The following is an 11,181-nucleotide window of genomic DNA, read 5'->3' as shown; positions in this document are numbered from 1 at the left end:
AGAAAGAAAGAAGAAAGAAAGAAAGAAAGAAAGAAAGAAAGAAAGAAAGAAAGAAAGAAAGAAAGGAAGAAAGGAAGAAAGGAAGAAAGGAAGAAAGGAAGAAAGGAAGAAAGGAAGAAAGGAAGAAAGGAAGAAAGGAAGAAAGGAAGAAAGGAAGAAAGGAAGAAAGGAAGAAAGGAAGAAAGGAAGAAAGGAAGAAAGGAAGAAAGGAAGAAAGGAAGAAAGGAAGAAAGGAAGAAAGGAAGAAAGGAAGAAAGGAAGAAAGGAAGAAAGGAAGAAAGAAAGAAAGAAAGAAAGAAAGAAAGAAAGAAAGAAAGAAAGAAAGAAAGAAAGAAAGAAAGAAAGAAAGAAAGAAAGAAAGAAAGAAAGAAAGAAAGAAAGAAAGAAAGAAAGAAAGAAAGAAAGAAAGAAAGAAAGAAAGAAAGAAAGAAAGAAAGAAAGAAAGAAAGAAAGAAAGAAAGAAAGAAAGAAAGAAAGAAAGAAAGAGAAAAGGGAAAGAAGGGAGCCGCTGTGATGAACGCAAAATATGACCTTTTCTTTTCAGAAAGTTTGTGCTGTCCCTCTCGTTTAGCACCAGTGCTGCTCACCCGTTCTCTTCAAGACGCTTCGGAGCTGTTAAGCATCTAGGGGTGATAATTTGACTTTCAGCTAAACAGGAGGGCTGCAGCAGACAGCAGTAGGTGGTGATGTAATAGGTACCAACGCACATGGATGTATAAATATCGTGTCTAGGGCTGAAGCGCTATGGCTGAGCCGCTATTAGGAGAAGATCAGCACTTCAGACAAGACTCCTGGAGTTGAGATCAAGTTCAGAAGCTCTTGCTTCTGGGATTTACTCTCCATGCAGCCAGCACAGGGAAACAGCAAATCCTCCGGGGACTGAGCGCGGGACTTTCTTCTTCCCCTCCGGCCTCCCTTTTTCTTCCAGCAGCACCTCCTCCCCCCCCCCCCCCCCCCCTTCCCCCTTCCCTTTTTTTTGTGTGTGTTCTGTTTTGGGTGTTTTATTTTGTTTTGCTTTGTTGGTTGGTTTCCCTTTTTTCTCTTTTTCCCCTCTTCTTCCTCCAACTTTTGACCTCAGTATAAAGCGGGAGCTGTGGGGTGAGCGTCTTTTCGGAGCCCCTAAACCGGGATGCCTCTCCCCGCGGCACTGCTGCAGGCGCTGCTCCTGGGCTTGCTATGGCCAGGAGCCGTCCGCGGCCGGTCGCTTCCGAGTCATCTCCCCGCCGGGCCCCGCCAGCGCCGTTGGGACGCTGCTCTCTTCGCTCGCTCCGTCGCTCGTCTCCCGGCCGAGCGCCGCGACGCCGCCCGCGACGGCGACTACCTCTTGGGTATCAAACGTTTGCGGCGCCTCTACTGCAACGTGGGCATCGGTTTTCACATCCAGGTCCTGCCCGACGGCCGTATCGACGGGATTCACAGCGAGAATCGATACAGTAAGCCGGTGACGACCCCCGTGGCGGGGAAGCTGAGGCGCTCCGCGCCCGCGGAACCGCCCTCGAGGGAGGTTCTGCGGGAGCAGAGCAGCTCACCTGCCTCGTAGAGTGGTGTGTGGCTAAAAGTGTGGGTGCATGGCTGATCTCTAAATACCCTAACAATCTCGCCCGACCACGACACCTCCGGGCTGCCCTCCTGGGCTTCCCCAAGGGCGGCGGGTGCCGGGGCCGCTGGCGCGCTGCTCGGCGCAGTGCTTGCCACCGTCAGGCACCAGGCGTCGGGGTTGGCTCAACATCTGGAGGGTCCGCAGCATCGTGGGCCGTCCAGTCTGAAAAGGGGCCGGGGAGAGCGCAGCTTTCCCCCAGACTTGAAAAGTATCTGCTGGGGACTTAACCCCGTGGCCCCATGGCTCTGATATCCAACTGAAACAATAAGATCCGGGAGGGGGGATATAAACTCCAAGATGACAAACGTTCCTTCGCCCCAGGCACAAACTCTGGTTTATTTGAACCTCGTCTACACTGGAGGATGCCTGGGGGCAAAGTAAAAATAGATACTTGGCTAAAAGAAGTCCCAGCATGGGGCATGGTGCAGCACGGTGAGCATGAGGCCGGGGTTCTGGGGCCACCCACAGAGGTGCTTGGGCACGGGGACCCATACCAAGCCGGGAATGAGAGCTTCTAGGTGAGGGCAGCACTGGCACCACGCAGTCCTTCCGGGTACAGCCCTTTGTCTCCCTGATTCCTATGTCTCCTCTGCAGGTTTGCTGGAAATCTCCCCCGTGGAAAGAGGAGTGGTGAGCATATTTGGTGTTAGAAGTGGACTCTTCGTGGCCATGAATAGCAAAGGGAAACTCTATGGGTCTGTAAGTAGCCATCGAGTGTGTGCCTGGGGGAGGGGACCATGATCAGCTGGGGTGGGAAGTGTGAATGGTGCTAAAAGCTGCTCAAGCCCCATCATTGCCCTTCCTGGGTCAGACAACACAAAGCAGCCCCTGTTGCCTTGCTAATAGAAGGTGTGCTGCCCAGGCATGCTGCTTAATGAGATTTTGAAGTGAAACCCACTCCTTTACATTATGCTTTTTCCTTGGTCCCTCATAAACACGGTAGTCACCCAACCATGGTACCCTTCTTTCCTAACACGTAGACCAACAGAGTAGTCAATTTCTGTGGCAAGACCTCAAGCTAGCCTCCATCCATCTCTTTCTTATATTTTAGTACAAACAGCCTCAAGGAGGTATGGCAATTGCTCATTCCATCTCCCAGAGGACACTTGAATTTGGGATCAGCGAGGCCCCCACAAATGATCCTCTATGATGTGATGAATCAGTTCTTATTGCATACCTATTGATCCCCCTTTGTTAGTGCTCTTGATTGGAGAGTCTGTTCCCATGACAGTTCAGCATTCTCAGGATTTGGACTTCTATAAGAAGGCAGATCTATTAGGATACAATACAGTTCTTTTTGACTCTGAATCTGTGGAAATGACAGAGTCATTTTATAAAATACACTTGAGGCGGACAACAGCAGTGCATGTCTTTGCCCATGTTGAGCTGTCCTCCTGCTTTTGAGTTCATCTCTGTAAAAGTTACTGACCTGCATAATTTCAAACCCATGTTCCTTCCTTACCCATGGCTTTTCTATTTCACGTTTCTCAATGATGCTTTCAAGAAACTTGGGCTGAGGAAGAGCCAAATCATGTCAAAGTTACCTAGGGCATTTTCACATGAAGACATGAAGCATCCAGAATTACCTTCTGGAGCATCAGTCCTGTCACAGAGGATTTTAATGTTTATAAGAGTCAGGCAGAATCAGTCACCAAAGTGCAGGAGTCCCCTTTGCATCATTCCTTAGGAAGTCTGCTGCTTCAGTGTCTTGTATAAAGTAATTCCCAGTGCAGTATTCATCTTAGCAGGCTGAGACTTCCTTTAGAAAACCCTAGGCTTTTGCTCACTAGTAAGAGACGAGTTCATTTGTTACTCTCCAGATAACACACTTGTAATACCCGTCCCTCTTTGTATTACAGATGAAACCTCTTCACTGAAAGGGTGCCTTTTGTCAGCTCTGTTTTCCCTTTGGATAGCATAAGCTATCCAAATAGCAGTTTGGATAGCATAAGCTATCCAAACCCTTCCTTAGATTTTAAAACTGAAGAAACAGAAAATACTGTGTGCGCTGAATGTCTTTAAAATGCTTCTTTCTCCTCAAGCAACACAAGGAAATGCTAGCAGTCAGACTTTTCTGAAGCCTCTCAGGCAATTTATTGCTGGTAGGACAACCAGAACAATTAAATGAACAGGGCAGCAGAATTGGGCCTATTCCCTCTGCAGCACTGTTTAAATGTGCCCCTCTCCCTCAAGAGCTATGGGTGTCCTTCCCACCTTTAGGCGGACATGCTCAGCCTGGACACAGCATCCTAAATCATCCTCTGCATCTTGAGTCCTGTTTGAAGCTTCATTTGGGTGACCACTTCAAAAGGTTACTAAATGGGGGGAGTCAGCTGTACGTTTCCTCTCAGCACACTTTCTACACCTGGTACCAAGAGTATTTCCACACCTGATGTTTAAAATTCCTTCCCTCTCATTCTATCCTTTTAATTTCAGACCCATTTCAATGACGAGTGCAAATTCAAAGAGATTCTCCTGCCAAACAACTACAATGCTTATGAATCCAGGATTTATCCCGGGATGTATATAGCCCTGAGCAAAAATGGAAGAACAAAGAAAGGCAATAAAGTATCTCCCACAATGACAGTGACACATTTTCTACCCAGAATCTGAGACATCTCCCTTCAGACCTACCTCAGCACAGGCAAAGATGCAAGACACGTTTGGGGAAATGAAACATGGTGCACTTTTACTGGAGAGTTTTATGCAAGAGTAGGTGTAAGATATTTAAATTAATTATTTAAATCTGTATATATTGACACAAAAGTTATTTATAGTTCTGATTCTTATTTGTGGGTGTTTTGTTTTTTTTTAATTTCTGAACAAAACCAAACCCCCAACCCAAGGCATTTCATTTCACGGTGCAACAGTAGAAGGTTTCTGCTTTGTGGTGTATTTAATTTGTTTCTAAGTTATCATAGGTGTGCTGCTACTCCGTGTCCTACACCGGGTGGAATTCAATTCCTTTAGTACAAAGTTTTGCACTTTTTGTGTGCTGTATGGTGTCTATCACTGTACACGTGTTTGTTTGTTTGTTTGTTATGGTGACTTTGTTCCCCTCAGCATGTTCTCCAACCTCCCCTGTGATTCCCAAAGAAGCTCTTTGCCTCCAAGAAGGAACGGAGGGATGCCTGGGTGGGATGCCAGCATAGAGCCTCACACAATGCCTGACCTCCTTTGTGCAGAGTTGCTATTTCGTTGGAACGGGATCGGTTTACCTTGGTGCTGAAGGGCTAACCCCCCAAATCTGTTTTTAGATCTGCCAGTGCTGAACTTTGAACTTTCCTGCAGTCTATCTTAGAGCTGCCAGGCAGTAGAGAGGCAGAAGCACCTATAGAAACTCAGCAGGATTGGGGTTGGGGTTTATTATTTAGATCAACAGGAGCATACAATCTTTTGAGGCCTTCAATGGAAGCGTATACTGCATGTGATTGCTTGGCATTAAGCTAAAACAAAATGTGTCTGTCCCACCCTCCGTGAGCACACCGTGCAACTTGCCACGGTGAACTAATTACATGGTGTTCAAATCAAATCCGCTTTCATATTTGGAGACTATATTCATTTTGCAAAGTTTCTGAAACTCTTCAATACTCAGTTTTTAAAAGGCAAAAAACTTTTGCTGGTTGGCAAAAACCACAGTCTCCACAGAGAGATTAGATTGATTGCAAGGAGTTGAGGTTGTTTTGTGCTATTTATCCCTTTTGGTGCAGTAGTTGGAAGGAGAAATATGCTGCTTTTTTCTGTCTCATTCCCTGACAAAGTTGATTAATTTCTACCTCACTAATTCTCCAAGTCAGTCTCCTAACAAAATCTGCATGGAAGGAAGGTACATGCTTTTCTGCTTGGTCTTACAGTTCTGGAGGAGGGCCCGGGGGAACAATCATAATCCCAAATCTCTTTTTTTTCCATATGTAGCCAGAACTATTCAGGATAGAGTTGGTTGCATCCTATTTGAGCCTTGTCACGTTTGAGCTATCTTTACCCAGTGGTTTACTTTTAGTAAGGATAATCATGGTGAAAATATTTGTAGACAGCTGTCAGGCTGCAGTACTATATCGTCATCAAGTAACCTTATATTTTTCTTTATATATTTTGCAAGTGTAACTCATGTCGCTAATGTGATGAAGGAAAAGAAAGGTTTGATTGGGGGAATCACTAAAAGGATCCATTTGTCCTTTTTTCTTTCTTTCTTTCTTCCTTCCTTTTTTTTTAAAAGATGCTTCATCCTTGGGGAATCAGTATAAGTGGAAACCAGAACTAACCATGTATGATGACTTAGAGGGTGTTTACAGATGATCTTCCAATCTGAGATAGTTATTTCTGACTACCTGAAAATCTGAGTTCAGATTTTTTTTGTTTTCTCTTTACATTCCTACACAAAAGCCTTCGTTCCTTTGTAATGGTATAAACTTGCCTGTATCCCCTACTTATACATGACCTTGAAGACAAAATCGACTCATCAAAGTTCAGTAAGACCAGACCAGACCAGGACCAGATCTTAAGGCAGCTGCTGTCAAAGCAAAAAGAATAATTGGAAACCAAGTTAAGAGAAAGTGCATAGGAAATGTCCTGCCTAAGGATTTGTTATATTTTTTCCCTGTAATTTGGGGGGGATTTCTGTACATCCTATGTTTTCTGTATGTGAGTAATCATTGTGTAATTATCACCACTACCTCTAACAACCAATGATGTTGTTCCAGATTTCAGGTAGCAAAACCAGATCACTAAGATTTTTCTCTGGGAATGGTTCTTTGTCACTTTTCACTACATTAAATCCCCAACTGATGGCCTCACACAAAATACATTCAGAGGTAGTTGTAACTTTGAAGTATTGTGATGAAAACTTGATAACAATGTTACACCGGATGAGCTTTCACCATTTACCAGAATGTGTCTGTAGTTTTATACAGGTGCTGCTCAAGACTGTGATGTATGTGCTGTGCACATTTAAATGCATAATAAATGGCAAACGTTTACAAGGTATGGCACCCTGGCATTGATTTTAACTCTTTAGAAGAGAATGCATCCTGCAGTGGAAGACAGAAAGTTGCTGTTTTACTTTCCCAAAGAGCGGGGAGTCTTTGCGCCTATGCCAGCTGCTTCACGAATGACAGCCTGGATTTCTTACTCAGCTAAAGTTCCCCCTGCCAAAGTTGGAAATAGTCCAGGAAAACCCAGCTTCCCGAGCTCAGTAACAGATATGCACACTTGCATCTGCCCCACACTAGTATTCTTACATGTATTATCTGTGTGGTTATTAACAAGGGCAGCTTTTGGTGCAGCACATAGTGTTAAGGATCCAAAACACAAACCGGCTTTGGAGTTTTTTGGATGTAAACATTACAAATGAAACCTGATTGCCTTTTTCTTGGTTTGTATGAGTGTTTCTTGCTTGCCCCGTGAAGTACTACACTGACAAAGAATTTGTAGAATTACCTCTTTGATTTGAGATACTGTCTCTTTTCACAGTTAGTGATTATACTCATACATGTGTATAGAAAGATGAAGTGCTGTATAGCACAATTTATGCCAAGACTCTTTTGCACAATTCTTATTTACAAATACTCATGCATATGCACTTATAGACATACATGCACACTATGTTGAATCTCTGTATTTGCAGTTTTAACCCCCTTCCAAGGATTAGGGAAGGATACGTACTGGGAATTACAATATTAAGTTTGATCTGTCACACCTTGATGGCAAAGGGAGTTTCTTCAGCTAAGTAAGAGCCATGCAAAACAGAAAGCCACACCCCAAAACACACACTTCTCCACTGAGTGATATTCTTTCTCCTGTTCCTAGAAAGGGGGATGCAGCAGATGAGCTGAGAATGCCCAGTGCCCTCAATAAGAGCAATTTCTCTCTGAATTCTATAAATATGTAGCACAGGTAGGTTTTTTTTGACTGGACAAGTATAGCTGCAGTATGTTTAATGCTTCTAAGAATAGAGGCAGAATAAATAGGCATGCAGACATATATAATATTTTTCATAATTAATTTTTATTGTTTAGAATGCTTGTAAAAAAGAGCAAAGGTAAATTTATTACTGCTAGGTCTTCCATAATAGTAACAAAAAATTATGGCCAGGGATAAAAACATATTTCAGCCTTTAAGAGATATCCGATTATAATTATGAGATTGAAGACAAATCCTAAGACTTGGCTCTTAGAAAGGTGGGATTTCAGAGTAGTAGCTTGGCAGGTTCCTAGCACCCAGAGCACTGGTGCTGCACATGTGTTACAGAAACACTCCTCCTCTAGCATCACCCATTTTTTGTTTCATTGCTCAGCCAACTTTCCTTACCTTGCCTTTGGAAGTAGTAAAAAAAATGCATTCAGGGTGAAAATTAATTTTAACCCCACAAGAAAGACCCTGATACATCACTTGTTGCAACATTCCTGAGAGCATTGTCATGCTCCAGGTATGCCCAGTGCTTCTGCCAGCCTCTACCAGACATTTCTCTGCACAGAACCGCCAAAAACCTTGTTGGATGGATTAACCCCTTCTGTAAACCAGGCACATTTCTCCCCATTCTGTGATGGTCCAGCCTGTCCTGTAGGATAAATGGAAGAGGAGTAGTGCCAGCATGTCCCCGCACCAGGCCCCTGCTTGCCAGGGGAAGGAGAGATGAAGGCTCCAAGCCCCAACACTCCTTTACAGACTCGCAGGTTTGAAATGGTCTGTGCTTAACATTTTCTGACTCATCTGTGACATCTACCAAGTTGTCTGTGTCTAATCCATGCTAATAAAAATCAGCATGACAAAACACTGCCTTGTATATAAATAGCCCCAGGTTTCAGAGCAGTCACTGTGTTTATAGTGCCAGATACAGTTGTTCACACTTTACCACTTGGTTTCCATCCAGTATGTTAACTGACCATGCAAGTGGCCAATTAAAGAGGGTCTGTTAAGCGGAGAGGAGTCTTTTGATAAAGACTACCAGGCACTTCAGCAAGAAAGCTAAAAGGAATTCCCTGAAACACTGCAGCTCCGTTTATATAGCACAAAGTATTGCTGGCCAAGCACAGACGGGAACAGATTTTTAACGTAGAAAACCCAGTCTGAAGCTAAAAAAACACCACCAAAACCTTGAACAAAATTGCCTCAGTTCTTCTACTCAATAATCAAAACATAGATGGGATGGTGCAAAATTTCAATATCAAGCTGCTTTCAGGCAATACAACACACAAAAAGGAGGCACAGAACAATCTCAGTTTAGTGCACACTAGCTGTGATTTATAGTCTTCAAATAAGAAATATTTGAACTGTTTGTTTTTAAAATCAATTACTTAAAAAAAAAAAATAGCTTAATATCATGCCAAGAAATGTCTATGCCCAGTCACTTAAGGCAATTATCTAATATAAAACAATTACAATTTCTTGTATTGTGTCATGATACATTGAAAAGAAGCTGGTCAGTGCTGCCTATAGAACTGATTTATTGGGGTGGTTTTTATTTTCAAGACTATTTTTACTTTAGAATTTCTAAAATCTAAACAAATATTTCTGAAAACCAAGGATGCTTTTTTTTTCCTTCTTATAGCATGTCAAAATATGATGCAACCTCTTTTGAGAATAATATTAGAAGATGTATCTTGCCCATGCTGAAGACAAACTGAATTTTGAGAGCCATTCCTTAGTGAAGTCTCCTGCTGCCAATGGGCCTGCAACCTGAATGGTTCTGTGCTGGAAGTGAAACAAGTGAGTGAAATGAAGATGACAGTTGCTAATAGAGTCCCTGTATGCTTTGTTACAGAGGCAGGAACTGTATAGTGAATGAAAGGCTTTTGAGGAGAGAACAGTTCAGTGCCATGCTGGAGAATCAGATGTCAGTGTCACCTCTGTCACCAGGAAATCTGTAATGTCATGCAACAAGTGGTCCAGCCCTCCTCTTCTGAATGCCTGACATGACACCATGAAGTGTGGAGAAGCTGGTGAGCACCTGAAACTCAGCTCAGCTGCAGTTGTGTTGTGGCTACAAACGATGGGTAAAGACAAGCACTATGAAATGCCATGCTGGGAAGGTTTCAACTTGGGCAGTTCACATTACTGCGCCTTTGTGACATTAATAACTCTGTGCTCTACCTCCCTGTTTCCAAGCTGCATTAAACAGTATCCAGAATATATCCATTAATATATTAATATATTAATAGGGGGATCAGTAGGCCGTACGGCTTGTGGGTGAGAAAATAAAACAAGGAATGGGTGATCATTCAGTGAACACCATCCATCCTGGGCTCTGAAAGGGTCAGGACTCTTGAGAAAAAAGGAGCTGCATGACCAGACTTTAGTTGCATGGGCAGGATTAATTTAGTTTTTCTTAAATTCTCAGTGCTGGATTGACCTTGGGTACCTTCTAGTGTCATTCTGTGTGTGTATGTGCAATTACATTTTATTACAAATCATATTATTTTATTGTAGGCAGATACAGAAGTACTCTTTCTCTATGACTCCCCAGGCTGTGTTGACCTTCACTATCGTTCATTCACACTACTTCATATAGGTTAAAGAAAGTGATTTAGTGATGTTTGTACCAATTACCATATTTCAGGTTCAAATTGGTTGCTAATCAGGTTACCTCTGAAGTACAAATCAGATCTTTATCAGCTTAAAGGTATTTGGCAAGTGTCAAAGCCACTTGGTAAAACTCTGGGGTTTCTGGGAAACGACCATTTACATACTTTTTCATTATCTCCACAGCTACATCTGTTTGCTTCCAAGTGCCTGCAAGAGAAGTGTTTGTAATGCTAGCTGGGGCCAATCCAGCTGTTTAATGTCATTGAGCTTAAGGGTGCTTGTGAGAAGAAAGAGAGTACCACCCGCGGGATGTGCATCCATTTGAGATGAGAGGGACCTCAACCTTGTGGGGGTTTTGTTAGGGAGGTTTAGAAGAAATGTCCAGCCTTGCACCTCTGACTGCTCAGCAAGCTTGGGAGCTCAGCCACGAGGAATATTTTGGATCTTTTGTTAGAGAAACCTCTTTTATAAGGTCTTTCACTTGAACAGATGGTAACTGGGTCCCTGCTCTGATCCATATCTGTGGTAGACATTGCCCTAGGCTGGCTCACAACATCTTATGGCTGAACTGTGTGGTGGGATGGATCACCTTCAAAATGCTCATTCACCGCCAAGCCAAGGCTGCTCCAGTGCCCCCCCCATGCCCACCATCAACACTGAAACACAGCACAGCCGTTTCCCATCTGCAAGCCCCTTCCCAGCCCTGTTGCCATCCAAGAAACACTAGCGAGAGCCTTGGCACCTCCACTGGCACCATCCAGGATGAGGGCCACCACTGTGCCAGGCCTTGGAATCCCTCTCCTCTCCTTCCTGGGTAACGTTAACCAGCAGAGTGGCTCTGTATTATCTGGTGGGAAAAGGCTGGGTTACAGCTCCCCACCATTCACCTTCCATGCTGAATCCCATTTCAAGAAACCCTGATGCTACTGTGAGCAGGACCTCATCCATGAGCAGTTACACATTAACCCAGGAAGTTCGGTTGCTATCTCACTCATGTGGTCTCGCTCTGGAGCCAGAGTGTCTTTTTGTCTATGTCTTTTCTTTAAATGAGGTTGGAGATA

At 43.6% G+C, this 11,181-nt stretch overlaps 1 protein-coding gene across 1 annotated transcript; it reads left to right on the top strand.

The window, feature by feature from the left end:
* The first annotated feature begins 1,129 nt into the window (after positions 1 to 1,129).
* Positions 1,130 to 4,213, top strand: FGF4 (fibroblast growth factor 4). Its single transcript, XM_057414387.1, has 3 exons — positions 1,130 to 1,433; positions 2,196 to 2,299; positions 4,037 to 4,213. The coding sequence occupies exons 1-3, from the start codon at positions 1,130 to 1,132 to the stop codon at positions 4,211 to 4,213; spliced, it is 585 nt and encodes a 194-aa protein (XP_057270370.1).
* Positions 4,214 to 11,181: the final 6,968 nt, after the last annotated feature.

Source organism: Pezoporus wallicus, unplaced genomic scaffold (genome assembly GCF_028554395.1).
Source record: "Pezoporus wallicus isolate ANWC-B61680 ecotype Strahan unplaced genomic scaffold, APGP_CSIRO_Pwel_v1 contig_5967, whole genome shotgun sequence".
NCBI lineage: Eukaryota > Metazoa > Chordata > Aves > Psittaciformes > Psittacidae > Pezoporus > Pezoporus wallicus.
The sequence above is the reverse complement of the archived record's forward strand: the minus strand, read 5'-3'. Positions and strand labels throughout refer to the sequence as shown.